Source organism: Heptranchias perlo, chromosome 30, assembly GCF_035084215.1.
Source record: "Heptranchias perlo isolate sHepPer1 chromosome 30, sHepPer1.hap1, whole genome shotgun sequence".
In the NCBI taxonomy this organism is placed as follows: domain Eukaryota; kingdom Metazoa; phylum Chordata; class Chondrichthyes; order Hexanchiformes; family Hexanchidae; genus Heptranchias; species Heptranchias perlo.
The window spans coordinates 12,114,906-12,142,000 of NC_090354.1; the positions used below are offsets into that span (position 1 = coordinate 12,114,906).

General features: G+C 41.8%; 1 protein-coding gene across 1 annotated transcript in view; it reads left to right on the forward strand.

The window, feature by feature from the left end:
- Positions 1 to 25,063, forward strand: part of psme3 (proteasome activator subunit 3) — a 40,279-nt gene extending 15,216 nt beyond the window's left edge. The window contains exons 5-11 of the mRNA XM_067968912.1: positions 7,266 to 7,314; positions 14,373 to 14,485; positions 18,566 to 18,634; positions 20,027 to 20,094; positions 20,358 to 20,412; positions 22,416 to 22,502; positions 24,434 to 25,063. Of these exons, the coding sequence (XP_067825013.1) occupies positions 7,266 to 7,314; positions 14,373 to 14,485; positions 18,566 to 18,634; positions 20,027 to 20,094; positions 20,358 to 20,412; positions 22,416 to 22,502; positions 24,434 to 24,514 (522 nt within the window). The 3' untranslated portion in view covers positions 24,515 to 25,063. The remainder of the gene's footprint in view (positions 1 to 7,265; positions 7,315 to 14,372; positions 14,486 to 18,565; positions 18,635 to 20,026; positions 20,095 to 20,357; positions 20,413 to 22,415; positions 22,503 to 24,433) is intronic.
- The last annotated feature ends 2,032 nt before the right edge of the window (positions 25,064 to 27,095 follow it).

Consider the following 27,095-nt stretch of genomic DNA (forward strand, 5'->3'; position numbering starts at 1 on the left):
CTAATTTTACCTGACCTCTTAAGTTGGCTCCCTTCCCCCTCAGTACTAGGCTGATGTACTGAGTAGAGTCCTGCTCAGGCACTGTGTGCTAGTACTCCAAATGAACCATGACCTTTCATGATCGAGCGGGGTTTCATTCATCTTTTGCACTATTGTCCCCAAGGTCACAATTTGGTCACTGGTTCCTACTTCTAGTTCTAGGACCTCCTTAATGTGATCAGAGAAGTTAATCACCTTGCCTGACTGACTGACAGAGCACTTCCCATTGCCTTTTCTGGGATGCTTTTGACGTCCCGAGCTGTCAGACGATTTGGTACTCGGAGCCCCTCTAAGTTTTTCAATCATTCTACCATTTCATTAACTCCTTTTCCCTGGGGAAAAGGCCCTAGACTTGTTAAGAAACACTGCATCTCCTCGGGCCGCAATGGTCGCTTTTCGACCATAGTTCTTACTGTGGCTGGTGAAGGCTGCACTCTCCCACCAGGATCCTCTAGTCGCTGAGTAGCATTTGAGGTGACTGGGTTCTACTGACACACAAAGTGTTGTCGAAGGATAAGTTAGCACTGGACTAAGAGCTGCGGGAAGTCGGATGGCAGAGGGTGATGGTGTCTAGGGTGGAACTGGAAGGGGAGGGTAGATTGGGGCTGACATTGGAAGGGGAGGATAGAATGGGGTTGGAATTGGAACAGCAGCAGGGATCTGTGAATAAACTGGAGGTGGAGGAACAGAGGGTGGGGGAAGTCTTAAAGAATACAGTGGAGCTCAGCTTTTAGATGGCAGGTGCTCATTCTTTAATACTACAACTACAGCAGGAATGTCCGATGGTCCCAACTGCTAGAGTTTGGATTATCGGTCTAAACCTAGACTTTAGTTCATCCTAACTCTTCTATCATACGACTTTCCTTGAGTAAAGCTTCAGCACATATAATCCCACTTGTTCTGCTCTGTATTGCAAGCACTTCAGCTCTCTCTTATCCTTCTCTACCTGTATCCATTGCCTTTTCCCTCTCATCTTGCACTTCCTTCCCGAGACCCTGAATAGACTCTGATACCACCTTAGCTTCATAAAACACCTCTTGTAATACTGCAACTTTGGTTCTGCTCTTTGGGGTCTTCAGAAAGTTGCTTTGAAGGGTCTGAGCTAATTCACTTATAGGATCTGCCTTTCCAGATCATCAATGTTTAAATCATACCGCCTTGTCGTGCTGAGTATGCATCTATCTGTGGAGTGGGAATCTACTATGTATAGGGTAATGTTGGGTTTTACTGACTCGAGATGGTCAATCCTCCAAATTAAATACTCAACTTTAAACACTCAATTGTCTCTAGTCCTGCCTACACGGTCACCATAAATGTTAGGTTTTTGCCTCCTAATAGGCTAAATATACATTGGGTTTTTACAGGATAATCTGTATCCAGGCCCCATTAAACAAGCTCGAAAACTAGGAAACAATGAGATGTCGGGTTAATGCTTTTTAATCATAGAATCATAGAAGTTTACAACATGGAAACAGGCCCTTCGGCCCAACATGTCCATGTCGCCCAGTTTATACCACTAAGCTAGTCCCAATTGCCTGCACTTGGCCCATATCCCTCTATACCCATGTAACTGTCCAAAAGCTTTTTAAAAGACAAAATTGTACCCGCCTCTACTACTGCCTCTGGCAGCTCGTTCCAGACACTCACCACCCTTTGAGTGAAAAAATTGCCCCTCTGGACCCTTTTGTATCTCTCCCCTCTCACCTTAAATCTATGCCCCCTCGTTATAGACTCCCCTACCTTTGGGAAAAGATTTTGACTATCTACCTTATCTATGCCCCTCATTATTTTATAGACTTCGATAAGATCACCCCTAAACCTCCTACTCTCCAGGGAAAAAAGTCTCAGTCTATCCAACCTCTCCCTATAAGTCAAACCATCAAGTCCCGGTAGCATCCTAGTAAATCTTTTCTGCACTCTTTCTAGTTTAATAATATCCTTTCTATAATAGGGTGACCAGAACTGTACACAGTATTCCAAGTGTGGCCTTACCAATGTCTTGTACAACTTCAACAAGACATCCCAACTCCTGTATTCAATGTTCTGACCAATGAAACCAAGCATGCTAAATGCCTTCTTCACCACCCTATCCACCTGTGACTCCACTTTCAAGGAGCTATGAACCTGTACTCCTAGATCTCTTTGTTCTATAACTCTCCCCAACGCCCTACCATTAACGGAGTAGGTCCTGGCCCGATTCGATCTACCAAAATGCATCACCTCACATTTATCTAAATTAAACTCCATCTGCCATTCATCGGCCCACTGGCCGAATTTATCAAGATCCCGTTGCAATCCTAGATAACCTTCTTCGCTGTCCACAATGCCACCAATCTTGGTCTCATCTGCAAACTTACTAACCATGCCTCCTAAATTCTCATCCAAATCATTAATATAAATAACAAATAACAGCAGACCCAGCACCGATCCCTGAGGCACACCGCTGGTTACAGGCCTCCAGTTTGAAAAACAACCCTCGACAACCACCCTCTGTCTTCTGTCGTCAATCCAATTTTGTATCCAATTGGCTACCTCACCTTGGATCCCGTGAGATTTAACCTTATGTAACAACCTACCGTGCGATACCTTGTCAAAGGCTTTGCTAAAGTCCATGTAGACCACGTCTACTGCACAGCCCTCATCTATCTTCTTGGTTACCCCTTCAAAAAACTCAATCAAATTTGTGAGACATGATTTTCCTCTCACAAAACCATGCTGACTGTTCCTAATCAGTCCCTGCCTCTCCAAATGCCTGTAGATCCTGTCTCTCAGAATACCCTCTAACAACTTACCCACTACAGATGTCAGGCTCACCGGTCTGTAGTTCCCAGGCTTTTCCCTGCTTCCCTTCTTAAACAAAGGCACAACATTTGCTACCCTCCAATCTTCAGGCACCTCACCTGTAGCTGTCAATGATTCAAATATCTCTGCTAGGGGACCCACAATTTCCTCCCATAACGTCCTGGGATACATTTCATCAGGTCCCGGAGATTTATCTACCTTGATGCGCGTTAAGACTTCCAGCACCTCCCTCTCTGTAATATGTACACTCCTCAAGACATCACTATTTATTTCCCCAAGTTCCCTAACATCCATGCCTTTCTCAACCGTAAATACAGATGCAAAATATTCATTTAGGATCTCACCCATCTCTTGTGGTTCCGCACATAGATGACCTTGTTGATCCTTAAGAGGCCCTACTCTCTCCCTAGTTACTCTTTTGCCCTTTATGTATTACATATTACATAACATATTACATATTATGTAATCATATTACATAACCCACTACATATAGTGACCATGAGATTACTGGTACAGAGAGATACTCATGGAGGGGACCCATCAAGACGAGTTGTAAGAACATAAGAAATAGGAGCAGGAGTAGGCCATAAGCCTCAAGCCTGCTCCACCATTCACTCAGATCATGGCTGATCTTTGACCTCGACCAATAGAGTAAAAAGGAGAAACATTTTCTAGTAGCAGAAGGGTCGGTAACCAGAGGGCACAGATTTAAGGTGATTGGTAAAAGAACCTGAGAAAAAAAATTACGCAGCGAATTGTTGTGATCTGGAATGCACTGCCTGAAAGGGCGGTGAAGCAGACTTAGTAGTAACTTTCAACGGGGAATTGGATAAATACTTGAAAAAATTTACAGGGCTATGGGGAAAGAGCAGGGGAACGGGACTAATTGGATAGCTCTACCAAAGAGTTGGTTCAGGCACGATTAGCCAAATGGCCTCCATCTGTGCTGTATCATTCTATGATTCTATGATAAGATATATACAGCAGTTTAAATGGAAAGGTAGCTTTCTCGAGATTTCCCCCTTTCTATTGGTGTTTTCAGCAATCCTCAGAATTTCTTGTGATGTACACAATTTAAAGCTTCCCCACAATTTTGAGCACTAATCCAATGCTACGTGGAAGCTATTCCTTTTGGGATATGAGTTTTATCTTTAAGATTGCATCAATAACATGACACAATGCGATGCATAGGAATAAAAGAAAATATTGGAAAAGCTCAGCAAGTCAGGCAGCCTCCGTGGAGAAAGAAACAGAGTTAACATTTCAGGTCGAAGACCTTTCGTCAGAATTGGAAGATGTTAGAGTTAAGTTTTTGAACAAGTACAGAACATGGGGAAGTGGGAGGAAGGAAAGAACAAAAGGGAAGGTCTGCGATAGGGTGGAGGGCAAGAGTGATTAAATGACAAAAGGGATGATGGTGCAAGGCAAGGAGGGTGGTAATGGGACAAGTTAAGAAGCAAAAGATGGGTCTGGAGGAGCTGTAAATGGCAATTCAGAATTGAGTCCAGAAGGTTGTAAAGTGCCTAAACGAAAGATGAGGTGCTGTTCCTCGAGCTTCCGTTGAGGTTCATTGGAACAGTGTAAGAGGCCAAGGACAGAGAGGTCAGAGTGAGAGTGGAACGGGGAATTAAAATGGCAAGCGACCGGCAGATCAGGGTCGTGTTTGCGGACTGAGCAGAGGTGTTCAGCAAAGCGATCACCCAATCTGTGTTTGGTCTCTCCAATGTAGAAGAGACTACATCGTGAGCAGTGAATGCAGTATACTAAATTGAGAGAAGTACAAGTAAGTCGCTGTTTTTTCTGGAAGGAGTGTTTGTGGCCCTGGGTGGTGGGAAAGGAGAAGGTGAAAAGGCAGGTGTTGCATCTCCTGTGCTCTCACGGGAAGGTGCCGTGGGGAGGAGACCGGGTATTGGGGTTGATGGAAAAGTGGACCAGGGTGTTGCAGAGGGAGCGTCCCTTCGGAATGCTGAAAGGGGAGGGGGAGGCGATGTGTTTAGTGGACCCACACGATCCCACCACCAAATACATCTTCCCCTCCCCTTTCAGCATTCCGAAGGGACTGCTCCCTCTGCAACACCCAGGTCCACTCTTCCAACACCCGCTTTAGATTTTGGACTGTCCAGACTAATTTTACTTGGATTTCTGCTAGCTATCAGAGTGAGAAGACTTGGTTTTGAACCAAAATACTTGGTGCAATTCTATCTATATTAGAGTCTAGAAAAGATGATTAATTCAGTGCTCAGCACAAAAGCCAAGTTATTCTGCTCATTTCTAGAGCATAAAATAAGACATAACATCCCAGTTATTTTTCAAAATTGGACTTGTGTATCCGAGCAGTTTGGAAATATGACTTCTTCTGAGGATTCCAATACTAGTCATAAATGAATGAGAAACTTACTTTACTGTTATGTTTATTAGCAACAAGAACTTACATTTATATAGTGTTCCTCACATTGGAAACCTATCTCTGAGCATTTCAGAGTGGAAAAGCTTTTCGAAACCAAGCAAGAGGAAAGAATAGGTAGAATAGAATTGGGGGACAAAGAACAACTGAAAAATGTCTTCAGAAGGCTGTAGCAAACAGAAGAGAAAAGGTAAGGGAGTGGGATTTTGGGATAGAGGCCCAGAGAGCATGATACTGAGTGTGTATCCATCGTTGATGGAATGTGAAGGACCGGGAACAAGCAGCAGGCCAGTGTCAGAAAAATGAAAGGTGTGAGTGGGAGGGTGGGATGAGGTTTTGAAGGTGAGAACAAAGATATTGAAATTGAATTGAAGAAGCACCTGGAGCCTGGCAATAACTGCGGTGATAGTTCAAGGCTTTGAGCAGGTATGGAAGTAGGTAGCAGCATTCTGAATGAATTGTGATTTATGGAGAGGAAGCAGGGAGGCTGGCTAGGAAGTCGAGCCCCGAGATGATAGACGTGGATTAGAATCTCAGTACAATTTGGGGAGTGAGGTAAGGACAGATGTGATGATATTTCAAAGTTGGAAGAAGGTAGTTTTGGCAAGAGATTAGATGTGAACAAGGAAACTCAGCTCAGAATCAAGTAGCTCATCAAGGTTGTGCACCACTGCTCTTTGGCCAGCGGAGGGAGATGCGTAGGATTTGACAGGAGCTGAAAAGGGTGGCTTCAGTTCTGCCTACAGTTGGAGGAATTTTAGTTTACCTAAGACTTGATATTTGGCAGACAGTTGGAGAGAAGAGCAAAGCCTTATAATCAGAAGAGGAAGCAGAAATATAAAGCTGGAAGAGTCCAAGGGGGCAATTGTGGGTGGAGTGAGCGGGATGGGAAAGAAATTGGTAATGTTATCCCCCACCAGGCATGCTGGGTGGGATAATCAGCAAGTTGAGGATGGGGCCGTTGGGGTTACTGCTTATAAACAGATAACAACAGGTACCTTGTTGAGTCTTTTGGAGAAGGCACAGAACAAAATGAATGTTGCCACGGTGCAACCTTCATGCTTAGAGGAGATGAAGGATGGAGCCCTGGGGTATACCAGTGATGACCAGGCAGGTAAGAAAGTGGAAATATGGGAAAATATATAGTGTTGTCTTTTATCAATAGTTATGTTCTCTTTGTAGACAACACCGTCCCTTTAGAATGTTCAGTGGCTGTCCACACTTTAAAGAAAGATGAGCAGTAACTGATTTGATCCAGACAGATGTAAAAATTTAGACTGAACTGACGTAGTATGTTGTCAGTACTAAGACCAAGTCAACTACTGGTGACAAAAAAATGTCTGGTGCTGTGCTAATCAATGTCCCTTCCAATGGCATCTAACTCCTTTATTCAATCCTATTGGAACTACATTGAGGTGATTCAAAAGTGGGAATTGTTTGGAAAGATCAATGCTACTTGTCATTGTTGACAGCATCTGTGTCCTTCAAAGCATACCCAGATGTTGAATATTTTACCCCTGTTTAGCCAGTCACAATACAGACACTCCCCACTAAATGAAACACTTCGGGACGTCCTGAGATCGGGAAAGATGCTATATAAATGCAAGTTCTTAATATCCTGAGATATACAGGAGAGGAATAGGATGGAAGAACTACAGGAATGAGCAGAGCAACGCCAAGAAACTGATGGGAAGCAAAAAAAATGAGCGTGATTAGAATATAGTAGAAAATATAAAGCACAATAAGTAAACATAAATAAGACAATAATCCTCTTGCTGCTATTTTCAATCCACCTTCTTGCTCATTTAAATTATCTTTAACTTTTATATAACTCCACTCCTCTCTTTGTTTCCTTGGCCTTTTTAAAGTAATTCTACTTGGCCTTTTAGATTATTTTGACCTTTGCTCTAGGTCTCCATGGCTTTGCTAACTCTTTACTTTTGTTCTTTAGTTACACTTTCCATTTAATCCTTCCCAAATCTTGGAATTTGATTTTAAATATTTCTTTAACTAATTTCAGCGTAACATTAAGAAGAGAAAACTGGAAGATGGTGAAAGTAATTGCCCAGGTAAGAGAAACTTGCATGTAAAAGGATTTTTGGTTAACGATTTCTCAACCTCCTTATAAATGGTTAAGCTTTCCTTTGAGAAACCAAACATTGCAGCAATACAGAAATAAAAGAGCAATTTCCTGGTCACAGTGACAAGAGAAAATAGAAAACTTGACACAAAGATGTCTCTGAGGGAGTTCCTCAAACATCTGCTTTCTGTTTCCACCCCCCAAAAAAAAAATTACCAGCAAAATTCTACAGGCAGTTTTTGCTAATCTTGATCTTGAGATAATATTTTAATTCAATGATTTTTCAGAATTTTTGTGTTAGCTTTTCTAATGTAAAGAGATAACTGTGTATATGTCAATAGGGTTATATATAATGAGGACTTTTTCCTTGCATAACATAGGTTTAATGGTTCCTTCTTTACAGAGGTTTTCAAATGGTAGCTTATCCATGTAAAGTTCATTGAATGGGTTATGAGTAGCGATTTCTAGCCTCAAGTTGCCCATAAACCCAATGTGTAAAAAGATATAGGGCGTTAAATTGGACCGTGTAGCGCCTGTTGTTTCGACGCTATACGGCCTCCCGAAGTGCCGAGATGGCGCCTTGACTGCGCGCACATGTTTCCAGCGTGACATGCGCCAGACGCCATCTTGGTATAGGAGTTAGCACAGGTGCAGATAACGAATGCCGGAAGTATGTAAAGTAAGGAGCAAATGGATATAATCAGTGTGCAACGCTAATTTAAAGTGATAAACACCATTTTGGGACTTAACGCTCAACCCAATGCACTGTCTTAACCCCGACCATCTGAACATGGCTTGGAGTGCCTGGAGGACCAGCGCGCTATTTAAAGGGACCATGCAGGATTTACAGGTTGGTGGCTGGATTATTGCTTCTGGCTGCCGAGACATTTGTACCTGTTTTTGGAGGTCTCCTATAGTTAGGCTATGTCCCCTAGACTAGTATTTAACACTTAGAGCCAGGACATGCAGGAGTGAATATAGGAAACACTTCTACACGCAAAGGGTGGGAGAAGTTTGAAACGCTCTTCTGCAAACGACAGTTAATGCTAGCTCAATTGTGAATTCTAAATCTGAGATTGATAGATTTCTGTGAACCAAGGATATTAAGGGATATGGGGCTAGGGCGGGTATATGGAGTTAGGTCACAGGCCCACCATGGTCTCATTGAATGGTGGAACAGGCTTGAAGGACTAAATGCCACTGCTACTTGCTGCCTCCTGATATGCGCCACATACTCCTGCAAGAAAGCGGGACGTGTGTCTGGGTGATGTGCCTGTCATGGTGAATAGCTGCCAGTGTGTGTGGCCTGTGAGTTATGGGCGGGCGGCTTGCAACAGTGGTAATGTGTAAGGGTGAGAGGAAGCATCCGATTGGAACAGTTGAGTACTGATGGAAAGAGTTTGTTGGTATGTGGGTGATGGGGGTGTCGTGTGTGGAGCAGTGGATGCGGCTAGTGGTGTAGTTGGTAGGAGACGCCACTTGACAGTTGACCTCACTCACCTTGACCACTCATGTCAAAGCATTGAACTTCTTCCTGCACTGCATCCATGTTCATGATACTGTGCGCCTGGCATTGGCTGTCCCCCACTGCCTCCCACTCGGGTACATGTCCCCCCCCGCCGCGGATATAAGGTATCCCTCCTCTTGCACCAAGGCCTCTAGTGCGTCAGTGGAGAACCTTGGTGCACCCACTCTCGCAGGCCTGGTACCAACTCAGATCGGCAGATTGGTGAGGTCTAGCATGCAGATTGGAGGATGTGGGATTTAGTAGTGCGCAACCTTTATTCAATGTTTTAACATAACTCATCAGTTTTTTTTTATTCGTTCACGGGATGCGGGCGTCGCTGGCGAGGCCGGCATTTATTGCCCATCCCTAATTGCCCTCGAGAAGGTGGTGGTGAGCCGCCTTCTTGAACCGCTGCAGTCCGTGTGGTGACGGTTCTCCCACAGTGCTGTTAGGAAGGGAGTTCCAGGATTTTGACCCAGCGACAATGAAGGAACGGCGGGATGGTGTGTGACTTGGAGGGGAACGTGCAGGTGGTGTTGTTCCCATGCGCCTGCTGCTCTTGTCCTTCTAGATAGTAGAAGTCGCGGGTTTGGGAGGTGCTGTCGAAGAAGCCTTGGCGAGTTGCTGCAGTGCATCCTGTGGATGGTACACACTGCAGCCACAGTGCGCCGGTGGTGAAGGGAGTGAATGTTTAGGGTGGTGGATGGGGTGCCAATCAAGCGGGCTGCTTTATCTTGGATGGTGTCGAGCTTCTTGAGTATTGTTGGAGCTGCACTCATCCGGGCAAGTGGAGATTATTCCATCACACTCCTGACTTGTGCCTTGTAGATGGTGGAAAGGCTTTGGGGAGTCAGGAGGTGAGTCACTCGCCGCAGAATACCCAGCCTCTGACCTGCTCTCGTAGCCACAGTATTTATATGGCTGGTCCAGTTAAGTTTTTGGTCAATGGTGACCCCCAGGATGTTGATGGTGGGGGGTTCGGCGATGGTAATGCCGTTGAATGTCAAGGGGAGGTGGTTAGACTCTCTCTTGTTGGAGATTGTCATTGCCTGGCACTTGTCTGGTGCGAATGTTACTTGCCACTTATGAGCCCAATCCTGGATGTTGTCCAGGTCTTGCTGCATGCAGGCTCGGACTGCTTCATTATCTGAGGGGTTGCGAATGGAACTGAACACTGTGCAGTCATCAGCGAACATCCCCATTTCTGACCTTATGATGGAGGGAAGGTCATTGATGAAGCAGCTGAAGATGGTTGGGCCTAGGACACTGCCCTGAGGAACTCCTGCAGCAATGCCCTGGGGCTGAGATGATTGGCCTCCAACAACCACTACCATCTTCCTTTGTGCTAGGTATGACTCCAGCCACTGGAGAGTTTTCCCCCTGATTCCCATTGACTTCAATTTTACTAGGGCTCCTTGGTGCCACACTCGGTCAAATGCTGCCTTGATGTCAAGGGCAGTCACTCTCACCTCACCTCTGGAATTCAGCTCTTTTGTCCATGTTTGGACCAAGGCTGTAATGAGGTCTGGAGCCGAGTGGTCCTGGCGGAACCCAAACTGAGCATCGGTGAGCAGGTTATTGGTGAGTAAGTGCCGCTTGATAGCACTGTCGACGACACCTTCCATCACTTTGCTGATGATTGAGAGTAGACTGATGGGGCAGTAATTGGCCGGATTGGATTTGTCCTGCTTTTTGTGGACAGGACATACCTGGGCAATTTTCCACATTGTCGGGTAGATGCCAGTGTTGTAGCTGTACTGGAACAGCTTGTAAACATGGGAACCGGACCTGCATCTGTGTTTTACGTGTGCGATGTCTGATCTCCGTTCAAACTCCGAGCAGAAAGCAGACTGTTATTTTCAGCAAATAACAGGTACCGGCTACCTTTAAGAGATTTTCAAGAGACAATCTGCCTTTAAGAGATTGGGGCTCCCCCTGCTGGTGGAAAGTGCAAGTTGCATTGAATCCTTGTTCAACGCTGATTTCCAATGCAGATTGCAGGTAAGTCCTCAGGCCTGACGAAAGTCTCGTCCTGCCTGCGAAGGGGCCGTTGGGCGCAGGGTAATAGCGGATCATGCTTTCCCCGCCCAAAAACAGACTCTCTCCAATTTTTCCCCCATTATTTCTGAGTTTACTTGCTGAGTGATGGGGTCATCCTGGCTGGATTAGTGTAAATTTTATGTGTGTTTTAACACTACAGGATCCTACATTTCTTTTTGGACCTTAAACCTTATCACATTATGGTCAGTACTCCTAAGATGCTCACCCACATTTAACTCCTTTCTCCCATTGTAGGCATACCAACATACTACTTGAGGAAGGAGCCCTGCACACATTTTAGGAATTCTATTCCTTTTTTCTCCATTTACTCCCTCCCTGTTTCAATCAATTGAGTAGGCAGTTAAAATCTCCTAGAATAATTTTGTTATTCCTACTCATCTCCCTGATCTGTCCACAGATTTCTTCCATTCCCCCCACAATTAGGTACAATCCCATAAATGTAACAATCCCTTTTTATCTTTGATCTTTGACGCTATTGACTCTGACTGAACCTCACCAATATTGCCACTCCTCCTTTCTGCCCTTCCTAAAATATGTAATAACCTTTGGGGTGCAGTTTCCGCTGGTTTTATTGAGATCGAGGAATTTCTATTTATGCTGGGCGTAAATTACGTCCAGCGTAATTTGAGTTTCTGTGATATTTTGCACGGGTTTTAAGCCGGCCCTACCCTCAAAACTGGCCACCCCCCAGGAACGAAATAACAAGACTGGCAAGTTTCCACCAATGAAAATAGTAAATGGTTCAGTATAGATTTTTAAAATTATTTTCAGTGGTTTAAAATCAGGTTACTCACAGGTGGAGGACTGGACACTCTTATCAAAAATGCTTATTTTTTGTGATAAACCCATTTTCAGCTGTATTAATAAAACTGCACCAGGTTACCAATCTTAAATACATCAATGAATATTTTTTATTGCAAGGAAAAAGAAATAAACGACTCCGCTCTGTTAAGCAGATGAATTGCGCTGGTTCATGGAAGATTTTATATTTGTGATTATGCAATGCATTTTGGCGGAAACTCTGGCTTTAACCAATTGCCGATTGTGTCCAAAATGGAAATTGTACTTCTTTGTGTTCATTTTCCACTCCTGCCTCATTTGCAGCCAAGTTCCTGTTAGCGTTACTGTCCATATCTTGCTGTGACATAATTGCTTCTAATTCCCCCTGTTTATTTCCTCTGGGCCTTATAATACATGTAATTTATCTTTCTCATTGCATGTTTAACACTACTCTTCTTGTCCACGCTAACACCTTTATCTTAGTCTCTCCTCTACTTATAACTGGTTAGTCTGATTTTCCTCCTTTACTTCCTTTATTCCATCTACATGCTATCCCTTTTGCTCATTTTTTAAAAATTTGTGACATTAACCTCATCTATTTCTACCTTCTCAGCTTGGTCTTTCTGGATGCTTTTGTTTCTCTGCCCTCCTCCTCCTCCTCCTTGGTTTAAATGACTCTTTACTTCCCTATTGATCTGTTTTGCCAGTTCTGAAGCTCTCTTTCTCTTCAGGTGTAGCCTGTCCTTCCGGAATAGCTTCCATCTTCCTTAGAACTGGTGCTAATGCTCCATAAAACAGAAACCCTCTTCCTTACACCAACCCTTTGAGTTCCCTATTCTAGCACATGGCTGGGTTAATAACCTGTAGATTACCACCCTGGAAGCTTCCTCTCACACAATGATTCAATGTATCATCTGTTTAACTTAAGGGCCTCTTTAAGATCACTTGGTTTTCTGACCTTATTTTGTTCGAGTAATTTTTTCTAACCACATTGACCTGTGGGGCAGTATTTATTCTACTGTTGGCAGCATTCTGATCCAAATAATGTTTTTGATTGTAATCTTTTCCACCTGTTTAAACAATTATGGCCCATTCTGGGAATGATTAATATTAAACATGCAGTCGAACAAATTTCTTTCTCCTTTTCTTCCCCAGCGGTGACTGTTACTTGCATAGGGTTCCACGAGCGATAGCAGCCCTCCAGTAACTGGCCATTCTCTGTGTGTGAACGCATATAATGAGTGCTGGCAAGCTATTCAAATGTGATGGGCATCGTAATTGAGCCCAATGTTGTTTTCATCTGATGTCCCCAAAACCAAGTTTCCCAGCTCGAGTCACTGGATTACAGTCTGAAATGAGAGCCCTGAATTGATAGTTTCCATTTTAGTTCTAGAATGCTTTGTGACAATTACATCAACCGAACAGTCTCTGAAAAATCCAGGTTGTAAATAATGTGTGCTTTCCCAAAATAAATAAATAGCCTCATGACTATACACTAATGAGGTTCAGGAAATGGTATAGTTTCCAAGAGCTCGCCTGGGAAACAACAGCAGCGTTTTAACCATTTGAAGGTGTGTGAATGTTAAATATTTCCCCTCATTTAAAAAAAATCTTTGGAGAGGAGAAGGGAGACTTCCTGTGAGGCCAAGTTACATAGTGCAGACGTCAAGCTGTGAAGCTGCTTTGTACAAACATCTTGAAGTGTTTGTGCAGAAATCCTATGTTGATTACTTTTTGGAAAGGACATTTACTTTCTATGTCCAAACATTATTTCACAAAGTCTGTTCTTTAATGTGGGCTCTGAGCTGCTGAAGCTTTTTGTCTGAATTTGCACAGCTTGCTTATACAATAATTTTAACACAAAGGCATTATTGAATTATCCTTCCTTGAGCCAGAAGATAACTTACATAGTATATTGCACTTTCCAATTGTGCAATATTGACATCTCCCTCGGTGGCGGGGGGGAGGGGCGGTGGTTGGTGGCTAGACTTAAGGTGGGTGGCTAGACTTAAGGTGGGCGTGGAGAATCTGAAGTCCAGTAGTACTATCAAATTACAGAATGACTTTATAAATGTAAATGATAAATGTCAAATGTGTTCTAAAAATTAAATTGAAGGATTAAGGCATAAAATGGGGCATCATTATTACAAGCTGTTCATTCTTCCCAGCTCCGTTCTAGTCTGTATTTAGATTTTAAATAAGAATATGTTTTCTTTATACAGGGCCTGGATAATCTATTGTGTGAACTTTTATCCCCATTGTTTGTAATAACATTTGACTCTGAAACCATGATTAATTAGACAATTTTATGTAGTTGCTGAACACGAGTAACATTGGCTAGATTCATGTAACATTCTGGAGTTTAGGCAATGGAAAAATACAGTGATTCAGACTTAATTTTAAAGCTCCAAGAGTTGGGGTGGGTTGGTTTAGAACAACAATAACTTGCATTTAGATATTGCCTTTAGCATTCGTTAGGGAAAAAAAATAGGTGCCGAGCCAACAGGACGATATTAGGAGGAGTGACCAAAAAGGTGGATTTTAAGGAGGAAAAGGCATAAGAGAGATGGAGGGATTTAGGTAGGGAATTCCAGAGCATGTGGCCACCAATGGTTTTGGTCACTCCTCCTAATATCGCCTTGAATAGGCACAGTTTTTCTCTGCTTGATCTGATGGTCTTGTTAAATTTGCAATTACAGGTACAAAGGTGTTTGTAATGCCAAATGGAATGCTGAAGAGCAACCAGCAGCTGGTTGAGATGATTGAGAAAATAAAACCAGAAATCAGGACACTTATGGAAAAGTGCAATACAGTAAGTGACATATTTTGCGACTATAACCTTGCATGCTTTTTGGGTAATGTGCAGTTAGCAAACGGTTTATTACAAAATTCTTTTGGTTGTGGCATGGTGCTGCACTTCTACAGTTGAGTTCAGATGAAGACGAGCACAGCCCCAATAGGCCACATGTAGGACTAACTTGCTATGGCAGTGAGAAATTCCACCAGTCGGCCATATCCTCTACTGGCCAATCTGTGAGGCAAGGATGTTGCAGCCTCTAGGGAAAGTTCTCTCTTGCTGTTTTATATATAATTAGACTACTTTAGCCAAATTAGATAATATAGCCAGACAAGGTGTCATCCTTGACTCAATGGTAGCACTCTTGCCTCAGAGTCAGAAGTTCTTGGGCTCAAGCCCCATTCTTGAGACTTGATCACACTAGTGTAGTTCTTAAGGAATACTGCTCTGTCAGAAACACCATCCTTCAGATGAGAAGTTAAACTGAGGCTCCGTTTGGCCTCTCAGGTAGCCTTAAAAGATCCCATAGCCAACATTTACCTCTCCTACCAAAACAGATTATCTGCTCATTTATTTGATTGCTGTTTGTGGGACCTTGCTGTGCACAAATTGGCTGCTGTGTTTGCCTGCATTACAACACTGACTATGCTTCAAAAAGTGTTTTGGGGCGTCCCATGGATGGGCATTTTTATTATGCAATAAAAAGAATAGCAGCAGCATTAAAATAAGAATATCCATATAGTCCAGTGTACCATAAAATGTTTTCTTTTAGAAATGAATTGTGAAATGATAAATACATTGAGCTCAGAAACATTAAGCTAGTAAAAAGACAATTAAACTAGAGATAAATTCCGAGTATGAGAAACGCAACAGAAAAATAAATTAAGTGGGTTTAAAGCAAGATGAAAGCATAAATCAGGGGCGTCAAACTCAATTTACATGGTGGGCCTGATCCCACATCCTGGCACTTGGCGTGGGCCACATTCAGCAACAGTTATTTGGATACACTGGGGTAGCAATTTAGCATGTGTTGGTATACGTTGAGCCAGTTTCTGGGTGCGAGGTCCTGCACTTAATCAGTGCTGACAGCAAGACTGCCGCCATATTGGTCCTTGCTGTTTTTAGACGTGCCAGGTGGCTGCCTGCATTGGATTGATTCAAAGAAGAGTCCTGTGCCTATTTCAGGGCTCTTCTGAAAAATGTGTGATAAACTAGGTGGAGTATGTGCTGTGCAAGCTCTGACTAGTTTTCCCAGTTCTACAGCAGCCTAAACAGGGGTCCTTAAAGGGGCCGCTGAGGAAATGGTAGGGAAATTTTTTTTTTTTTTACTTTCCCTTCTCTGGAGCTTGGAGGAGCATGAGTATTCCTCCCAGCTCCACGGCACTACTGTAGGCCACTGCCGGCCCTCCTCCATCTCACTCCTCCATGAATTGGAGCTTGTGATGCTCCCTGAGGGCGGTGAGAATCCTTGGTCTCAGTCCCCTTGTTCCCCATTCAACCACCAGTGGAAACAATCTTTCACTATTTGCCCACAGTAAGGTTCCCAGGTTTCACACACCCCTTTACTGGCTGCTCCTCTCGGTGCCACTCCCACTCACTACGTTGCTACCTCTGTTCTCAGCTGTGCAGAAAATGCTGGGACAAACGTTCACCCCACCCCACTCTTCCCCAGTTGCCCCCTCTTCACCCTGCCCTGAGCTCCAATCTCCTGGCCCAGTCCCAAACTTCCGACCCCTGCAGTTCCAGTCTCAATCTCCTGACTGTCTCAGTCCCAAACTCCCGACTCCCACAGTCCCGATCTTAAACTCCCTAGTTCCGATCTTCACAAACAGCAAAATATATGGATGAAGTACATTTATAGGGTTGTCCCCTTCTACAATTTAAAAGAAAAGTCACTAAATGGGCAGGAGAGAGTGAGAATGCACCACATCCTCCTCAGCTGAAGGCCAGAAGACTCCCGAGTCCCAATCATTCCACATGCAAGACGGCTCTCTGTGGGGGTGGAGGGGGTGACATAACTGAGCACGGGGTGGGGGGCACTAAGTTTTAAAGGCCCAGTTCTCCCGGGCTAATAGGAGAAAAGTCCCATTCCAGGACTTACAGCACACATCGGCCGGATTAAACTATATCGCGGGCCAGATCCGGTAATGAGCACATAAAGTAGAACAAACTGCCATTCTCCCTGCAGCCCTCCAACATTTAGCTGGAATCTTCGACCTCTAGTGATACAAACCCGGTAGACGCTAAGTATGATAAAATTCCTGGTATTGTCCTGCCCCGGACAATTGGAAGTGAATATTTTCAGGATTGTTTCACCTGTAGCTTCTCACTCTTCATCAGAAATATCATGACCTAATTCAGCCTTGTACATCTCCTAAAACAATGTTCACTCGGACAATATACTTACAGGGTGATTGACACCCAAGGAATTCTACACCAGTAAGGAGTCAAAAACTACAGGAAAGGAGAGGAGAAAAATAAGAGGGAAACAAGTAAATAGGCTGTCATGGTGAATAAAAATTTTGCCAAATGTCCTGCCTGACACATAGGATTGTCCTCATTGGAGGGATAATGATGGAAACTGATGGATTCATCATGGAAGGAAAGTGGATGATAGGAGAGGTGGGAGTCCAGAGGAAAGGTCCACTCAGTATGGATTGAAGTTGAGCAGCCAAATGCTATTGGTGCCCCCCCCCCCCCATATGAATTGCATGTTGCAGGACATGTTGCATTCAGTTCTGGGCACCACTCTTCAAGATGGATATATTGGCCTTGGAGGGGGTGCTCTGCAGATTCACCAGATTGATACTGGGACTAAAAGGGTTAAATTATAATGACAGGTTGCATAGTCTAGGCTTGTATTCCCTTGAATGTAGAAGATTATGAGGTGATCTAATTGAGGTATTAAACATGATTAAAGGATTTGATAGGGTAGAAACTATTTCCTCTGGTGAGAGAGTCCAGAACAAGGGGGTATAACCTTAAAATGGCTGATCTGTATCTTAATTCCATCCACCCACCTTGGTTCCGTAACCCTTAATACCCTTGCCTAACAAAAATCTATCAATCTGAGTTCCTCTGGTGAGAGAGTCCAGAACAAGGGGGTATAACCTTAAAATTAGAGCTAGGCCATTTCGGGTTGATGTCAGAATGCATTTCTTCACACAAAGGGTAGTGAAAATCTGAAACTCCCCCACAAAAAGCTGTTGAGGCTGGGGAGTCAATTGAAAATTTCAAAACTCAGATTGATAGATTTTTGTTAGGCAAGGGTATTAAGGGTTACGGAACCAAGGTGGGTGGATGGAATTAAGATACAGATCAGCCATGATCTAATTGAATGGCGGAACAGGCTCAAGGGGCTAAATGGCCTACTCCTGTTCCTATGTTAAAGATGCTCACTATCTATACAGCTTGATGTCCAGAAGTACTTAAAATAAATAGGGAAGTCTGAGAAGAATGTTCATCTTCAGACCAATTTTGCTAAGAATCAAGAGGCAGCCATGTCCAGTGCTCCATGCCTTCATTTATTGTCTGTAAAACAGCAACCATCCCATCCTGAGGATCTTTTGATTGCCTGTCTAATCCTATTCCTTTAAACAAAAACAGATTGAACTGCAAATGAGGAAAAATGATTATAAAGTGTATTTTTTTTTGTTGTCTGACTTCTCTGATAAAGAATCTTAATGCACATATGCTCGGAGTTAATATATAATTATGCACATTATATTTGGACTGAGTCACACAAATCTGAATTCTGCATAAACAACTTGAAGCGGCATTGACGTAGCCGAAGGTGGTTGAATTGAAAGCAGCAGCATGAAGAAACTCACAACCTAGTCCTTTTCATACTTCAACTGCAATAGAAACCAGAGACTGTGGTTATTGGCAACTAGTCAGTAAGAAAAGCCAAGAAACATTTAATTCCTTCCTTTCCCCCTCCCACATGGGATTATTGTGTGGTACGCGAAAATAGATCCCTACTCCAGATGGGAAAACTTTATCTTATTTATATTGTTGCAATTTAATGCTATCAACATTTCCTGTAAATGTGGATTGTGCAGCTGTGTAACATCCATTCTTTTGAACATGCTTTAGGTTAAAATGTGGGTTCAGCTATTGATACCAAGGATAGAAGATGGTAACAACTTTGGCGTTTCTATTCAGGTGATAACTTGTGTAGTATTTTGGATTTACACCCACTTATTTTCTGCACCCTTCTTTGCTCTTTATTTTGGTATGAATTTTTCTGCTTATCCCGGGGTGATAGTTGTCGGCTGGAATTGGAGTACCTTTCCACTTTAGCATCAAGCACTCCCAGCAGGAGTGCAGCATGAACAGATGCATTGTAAAGTTCCCTGTACTCTGCCTTAGCTACAGTCAAATAAGAGTATCACCTACTGTACCAGTGCAGTTTTTTTTCAGTTTAATTGTTGAATTGCAGATAGCTTTGTTCTGTGGAATTGCATATCCTCAAAGAATGCCATTGAGATTTTCCATTTCATGCAAGACCTTTGCTACTAGCAAGGGTGCAGGTACGGCCAACTTCACCTCAGTCTGGACTGCATTCAAACCCTGGTCCCAGATGTGAAAAGACAGGTTGACCATGTACTGCATCATGTGGTCGTTCCCTCGGCTTTCGCTGGTTGTCATGCTAAGAAAACAAAGGGGTGATAGGACAGCTAATCTTATTTCAAAGGCATATTTTACAAACAGTAACTTTATCCATGTGTGTGTGTATATTCTGATAGCAAGTATATATGAATGTGTGCATTACATTTTTATTAGCGCAGTTTCATTTCTGCTATTCATAGGTGGGCATGCTCCTTGGTTTAGCGTGACTTCTCTTATTGGATTACATTTATTTCTTTAAATGCAGAACAATGTAATGGTTCCAATGCAAAGTACTCCCCCCAGAAACATTAGAAAAACTGAAAAATTTCTTACCTGAGAGACGATGTTCTTTGCTGTTTAACTCTGCGAGCAGACACACAAACCCACTACGTTATGTCCTGGCCCGAGCAGACCTATCGGGTGTCATATCTGGATCTGTCTCTGACTGGCTGCCATTTTTTTTAAGTCTGAACTGGCAACTTTTCTTGCTCTTTGATGCCAATTTTAGCACTGAAAGTTAAATTTAAATTCATTCTTGGCCAGGGCACAAATCTCATTACGGTTGCTATGGACTTAAGAATATCACTTTTCATGTAGGCTATTTTTTAAACATATGTTTTCAGAGGAGGGTTACTTGAGATTGAATGTACCTTTCTTCTCTATCCCAAATTCCCCAACCCTCATGTTATCCATCAACTTCCAAGCCCATATAGGAATTTAAAGGAACAGTGGGGAGAATAAATGACTAAACATTCCAGTTTGAAATGGAGATTTTCTCAGAGTAAATCAATGGTGACTATGCCTTTGATACAGTATTAGGTAATCTGAACGAAGATTCAAACTTGGCAAACCAAGTTTAAATGTTTTACACAAACGTTGCAGCCATAATGTCATAGTACTTGCTAGATCTTTTGTTTTTGTTTTCCCTCCCCCATAAAATTAAAGGAAGAGACTGTTGCAGAACTTCGAACAGTTGAAAGTGAAGCAGCTTCATACTTGGACCAGATCTCCAGGTAAGTACAGATCTTGATGTGTAAATTGTTATCTGGATTTATCCATTCGTATATTTTAACTAGAACTTTTCAGAGTACAAACTTAAATATATTTGCATATATTCTTTTTTTAAAATTTAAAAGCATGAGAGCAATAAGTGATTATGTTGATGTATGGAGCATAACTAGTATTTATGAATTTTATGGATGTAAATCATGCTCAGCTTTCTGGTTCTACAAGCTTACAAAACTTGATTTAAAACAAACTATTTGTGTCTTTCCAGATATTACATTACAAGAGCAAAATTGGTGTCCAAAGTAGCTAAGTATCCCCATGTGGTAAGTGGAAATTAAACTGTACTTTGATGCAAAAATATATTTGTCACCAAAATTAATAGGTGCTGGGAAGTGTTACATCTGCAATGAAGTACATGCATAACCAGTTAGCTGGTTCCTGTAACCAAACCCTACAAAATTACAAATAGATTATCACATTTTTTAATTTCTTAGGTTTTCATTTTTATCTAGACTTATACAAAATTATTTGATCTCTTAACGCAATGGCAATTGAGAGATATTGCATATATTCTATCCTAACACTGTGACTGAAATTCATGGAGCTCTGTTAAGAAATTGGTGGGAGGAGAAAGGTCCATTTTACTAATGTATAAAAAAAATTCCATAGTAGTTAGAAGTCAGTGTATTACACCGCTAGAGCGCAAGAAGACGGAGGTTCATCTGTGTGACTTCTTGCAAGTTTCGGATCTCGGCTTGTCTGTCTGTAGGACCCCCTGAGTGGAAGCTAAATGCTTATCCACATGGAAGAAGAAATCTAAGGACTGAATTAAGAGTCTGGAAGAGTGGTTTGTGTGGCCTAAAAAGAGAAGAAAGTAATTTACAAAATAAAGCAGATTAAATGGTACACTGAAGCTTTAATTGCTTGTGATCAGAAGTAATTGAATAGTATCTTAAAATACAAATTTAAACAAGTAATTCTATTAGTCACAAATGCTAGATGCAGAGTTATGCATTAGGAAAAGCATTTTGTAAGCTGACTGAATTTCACTCCATGTGTTATCACTCAGCACTGATATTCCTTCTCTTAATTAACTCATTATAAAATCCCAATTAGATAGGAGCTAATTTGTGCACTGGTTTTGAAAACCTTTTTACTTCTACAGCCTGGGTAGAAATCTAGCCCAGACTAATTGAGAGGGGCTTTTTGGAGCTGAAATGGAATGAGTTTGGACAGTCTCCACTTTATTCCCACTAATTGAGATCCACTGCAGTCCCACCCTGGGCAGCCACAAGGATGGCTGGTGTGCACCATAGAAAATTCATATTAGCACAATGCAAGATGTTCTTCAGAAGTTGGAATTAAATCCCATTGTTGGAGCAGACTAAAAGAAACTTTACCTCAAATCTAATCATGCAGTACCTGACTTGAGAGTGATTCATAATTTTTTTTTTATTCATTCATGAGATGTGGGTGTCGCTGGCAAGGCCAGCATTTGTTGCCCATCCCCGATTGCCCTTGAGACGGTGGTGGTGAGCCGCCACCTTGAACCGCTGCAGTCCGTGTGGTGAAGGTACTCCCACAGTGTTGTTAGAGAGGGAGTTCCAGGATTTTGACCCAGTGACAATGAAGTGCAACGGTGATTTTTTAAAAAAATCTCACAACACTGAACTCTGCCAGGACTACAAAATTCAGCAAAAACATTATCACAGGTATCTTGTCCTAATTACATTCATCCCTAACTAAATAAACAGAGTTCTACATGCCACCACATACATTACTGAACTGTGTGTAATACTTAATGTCACTTGTTTTCCTTGTGTTGAAGGTTGGTATTTTTTTTCTGTGATGACTGTCTTGAATTTCTGTAACAACACACAAGACCAGCAAAGACATCTTTTTTTGGCAGTTTGTCATCTCTTTTGTCCCCTTCCTCTCTCAAACATTAACCCCTGCTGGGTCTAGGTTCTTTGGGTGCCAGAGATCACCCAAGTCGCCACTTTTCATGCCTAAATAGCGAGTATTGATAAGCTATTCAACTATGAGGAGGGGGAACATCACAGCTGAGCCAAATTCTGTCCTCGTTTCAAATATACATGCACACTTTGTGATCAGGAAATCGTGGCTGAATTCCCCCTGTAGCCTACAAATACTAAGGCCAATTGCAATATCCCTGTTGCCGCGCCTGCTGAAATCGCCTAATTCAAGATATTAAGATTGGTGGGTAGTTTAGGTGCTGGATACTTGAGGATTAACCACAGTTTGCAGTGTTGCTGATTGGAGAGAAACAAAACTGGAGCAATAATTGACCTGTTTTTGTTTCTAGGAGGATTACCGTCGCACAGTGTCTGAAATTGACGAAAAGGAATACATCAGTCTTCGATTAATTGTTTCCGAACTGAGAAATCAATATGTAAGTATGAATTCAGTTCAGATCTACTGAAAAAAACTTTTATCATCACTTTCAATTTTAGATGTCTCAAGCTGTGCTTTCAAAAGTACTATAGATTCAGCATGACAGTAATCCCTTGCTTTTTCACTTCCTCCCCCTGATTAACTAATCAGCCTGGCTCACCAGCGGTGGGTTAGGATTCTTCCCAGTTAGTTTCAGATAACCATGCAAACCATTGCCCTAGCCAGTAGGACGGTGTTAGTTGGACAAGCAGCAGGAAGCTTAACCAATTCTCAGTGCTGTTAGGCTGTATGATTTTCAATGGTTAAATTCCACCAGTTACCCCACTACACTTCAGGGCCCCTAAGCCGTGGTGTACCAGTCTGTGCTTAAGCTATCTGGACTTGGATAAATGTGATGCGTCCCTACAGGAAGAGAGTGTGCACTCCAAATTGTGCAAACAGAAACTTTTATCTGTATAGAGTTTTTCGGTAGTTTGGTTTGGGGGCTTCTAAATATGGTCATGGTTTTTGTGTATATCAGACATCCAACTGACCACGGTCAATATTCCTTACAGACCTAGAAGTCCAAACCACAAAGGCTGAGTATTTTTCTCCTGCTGTCTTACTTCCACCCCCACCTTATTCGTATCAAAATACTTTGGTTTGGAAATTGTGACTAGAACATAAAATGAGGGGAAGATTTGTGGAAACGTAATTTCACCTTTTGCTCCTAAAATTGAGTACGTTGTTGCTTTTCTTGTATTATGTCACAATGTCGATTGTTCGCACCATTCAGTTTGAGAACAGCCTCGCTCTGCTGGGTGTGGATAAACTGAAAGGTCACTTACCATTGAGGTTTTTGGGTCTGATCAAATCTGCTGGTGTCAAATTGTACAGAGCTGGAGTTTGAGCATGGGGACACCATTTTGTTTTGCTGCAGAGCTGTACTTGTGAAGTTCCCTTACATCACATTCTGTGATTGATGCAGATTGGGTTTCAGAAATTATGCATTCATATATTGTTCAGTTTTTAAAAAAAACTAGATATTAAAAGATTCATCAAGTACAGTTTTGGTTGATTTATTCTCCAAAACAAGGTGATGTAAAGCAACTTTCTGTGCATAGCTCTGAAGAGGAAATGCAGCGAGAAGTCCTTGTGTCCAAAAATGTGAGCTACTTGCAGTTTCTGGTACCTGCAGCTTTGTTCAGTCGAATGAACAAAAGAGCACTCTAATGGTAAGTGACATTTTTGGGTTATGCAGATTTCTAGATGGGGGTTATAAAATTTCCTGGACGCTAAGGATCTCTGAATTTCTATGCCACCAATTAATGGAATACATTTGTAATTTCTCCATACAAGTGAATTCCTGATGCACTGTGCTCAGCAGATGCCAAATGTTTTCTGGGGGAAAAGCAGAAAGATTCTCCCAGGCTGTTCTTGCTCATCTGAGAAAACACATGGGCAAAGGCCTGAGAACACACTGTGGGACACAAAATAAACTTTTTAAAGTATTCTGGCAATTCTTTTTGTGTTCATGAAGGTGAGCCCCTTAGTACAAATGACTTTCCTGTTTCTGGCAACCAGTTGGTCAGGTAGATTATGGTCAGATGTCAACTTTGTTCTACTCTGCCCCAACAATATGCCTTAACCTAAAACTCCAGAGAAGACTCCAGCTGCATCAGTGTGAATTTTTCAACTTCCCACACCGACTGTCCTTGTGCTGTCATTAGTGAGACTGCCAAATTATGACCGTTTTCTGTTCTGAGCCTGCTAAGTTGTAATTGTCCAAACTCATGTTGGTAGACGTGTGATAGAGTTTCATCCCAGCAGTCTAGGTTCGATATGAACCCAGGTTCTATAGATGAAAAGATACTAACTTGCTGTTCACAATGTCCCTAGGGAAGAAGAAAATTGTACATTTAAAACATCACTTTCTTTTCCCCCCAACAGGTAACGTTACATGACATGATCCTCAAAAATATTGAGAAAATCAAACGACCCAGGAACAGCAACGCAGATGCACTGTACTAACATGCATGCTTCGTGAATTGGAATTTGACCTTTGTAACCCCAAATATAAGACCGTGATTGCCTTGGCTTGTTACGTGAGATTGGTCTTGCTGAGATGGAGAGAATTGGGTTGAAAAATGAAGCACAGAATTAGTTGCATTTTAGTGAAGTAGCTGAAAAAGGATTTCCATTCATCTTGTATTTTTGTGATGTATAGAGGTTTTTTAATCCTCAGGAATTCTTTCCCATTTTGCTTGACAGAATCTCTTTGCAATGTACAGTATTAGTGATCTTAGCAAAGAATTCTGTTTAGAAGTAGGTTTTATTTCAAAACATGGTATTTTTCAGTTTCTTTCACGTCCTTCCCCCATTTTAAAAAAACTTATGGTTCATGAAAGCTGATGTACAAAATATCCTGTAAATTCTGAATTATTAGTCATGTACAACTTTTACATATAGGAAACCACCCACAAAACACCAGCCACAGGTTTGCAGGCTGCAAATTGTAGAAAGGAGCAACTAATGCACCATATTTTACGGAACATGTACTGTTCCCTTTCCCTTCCCTGATCACCTGCAACCATTGTTTGTTTTTTTTTAAAAAGAGAAGTATTTGAAAATGTTCTTTAAAAATAAAAAGTTGTGCTGTACGCTTAGTGTGAGCCTCCATAGTGGGGATAAATTAAGTTACAAATTCTACGTAAATTACGTATTGCTATGATTTTTCTAATTAACCTAAATTAGGATACTGAGCATTAGTTTCTCCAGTTTAACTATTTGTTTTCAGTTTTCTTTTCTGGTGAAGTCACTCCCAATTTTTAACGCCATCTCTGCACTTTGCTAAGTACTGTCCATTCACTTTTTTTTTCTTGCAAAGGTTGAGAATGTTGTGCTCATTAATCAAAAGCTTAGAAAAAAATTTTGAAGTCATAAAAATTTCTAGTGAGCCCAACCTTCAGACCATGACTACTACAAAATGATTTAAAAATCTTAATAAAACATTCCTCCTAGATAATGTGCGTTGGGGTGTGTGTCTGATAATATATGCTGTAACTTTGTTGCATTTTTGAAATCTGATTACCTCGCATAATGCAGAGAGTTACAGGAGAATTGCGTTGAGAGCTACAGAACAAAACGTGATGCTTTAATGCAAATTGAGGTAATGCTGTTTTCATGCAAGCCAATCTGCTGGGTTTCTAGAATCAAATGGCCATCAGTCAGCATTAAATTGAAATGGATTAATGATGGGGTATTTTATTATACTTTAAGAATACTGCCCTATTCATTAGATTTTTAGTTCTAATTTTTCTTCATTTAATTTGTTAATTGCTTTTATTCACTGGTCTTGTTTTTTTCCTCACTGTCTTCCTTTACTCTTGCACCAGCCTTTGTTGGACATCTGGGTAACCAAAACCAACACCAAATGATGGTGACTAAGAAACCCAAGCCATTTGTTAGTAACTATAAATTCTTCTGAAATCATTGTATAAAAGTCTCCAGCAAAAGATGCTATTAAAGAAAATTGTGCTGATGTTAGAAGGGTTAAATCCACATAATGTGACTTGCATATGGTAATCGGAACGTATTTTGGCCCACAGTTCCTGTGGGCCTCTTGCTACTGAGAAAAGCAGCGCAAGTGGGATTTACCTCTGCCAGGACTGTACTAACTTTTAACATTGGTACTTAGAATCTGTTACAGTATGGTTGACTCCTGCAAAATTTGAGAGATGATGAGTTTTGCTGAAGCTGTCTCCTGCAACTGGTTTTGTTTTCAACAGTGCAAACGTGGTCCTGACTTCTCTTGAAATGATTTGTATATTGAGGTCACAGGTGCTAGGGGACTGAGTGCTTTTCCAAGGCCCTCCCTGCAGTCTTAAATAGATCTTACTTTGCAGTAGAACTTGTTTTTAGTACAACGATATAAGCAGAGGCATAAATTCCATTTTTTTCCATATATATATCTGCAGCTGTGTCAACCCAGTATTCTGTGGTTTCGTTGTGGGCCTGGAGCTTTTCTGTTAATGTTGAATTCCGCCACTCTTATCTGGGTAACAGGGGCCTCTGGTGTTTTGCGTCACTGCTGAATTCTTCTGCCCTGCAACTCTACTTGACTTATGTACAATGCATAACAATTCAGAAAGAATGTGCAAAATGATTACTTGGTACAAAGGAATTAAGTTTGAGTCTAGCATGGAGCCAACAGAATTTTTTTTAAAAACTGAACTGTGGAAACCCAACTGAGTTAAAAGAAAACAGTCTCTCTTTCTACTAATGAGTATGTGTTTTTTCATTACTCATTCAAGTGAATATAAAGTACAATTTTCAAGATGTCTTCCTCCAAGTGAAGTGTATTTAACCTAATTCTGTAGTCTGGAATTGTCAACTGCCCTTGACTGGTGATTGGTTTGGTTTCTATTTTCTGTGATGAGGTAGCCTTGTTTTCCTCCATCAGATGGTAGGGGGGGAATGCTCTACCATCAAAAAACAAAAACACTTTAACAAATGGTTAGATGTTCACAGAAGGCAAATGTTGCCTCGGTGGGGAAGTCGCTATTTTATTACATTGCACGCTTCCCTGTTTAATTAATGTTTCTCTGCTTTT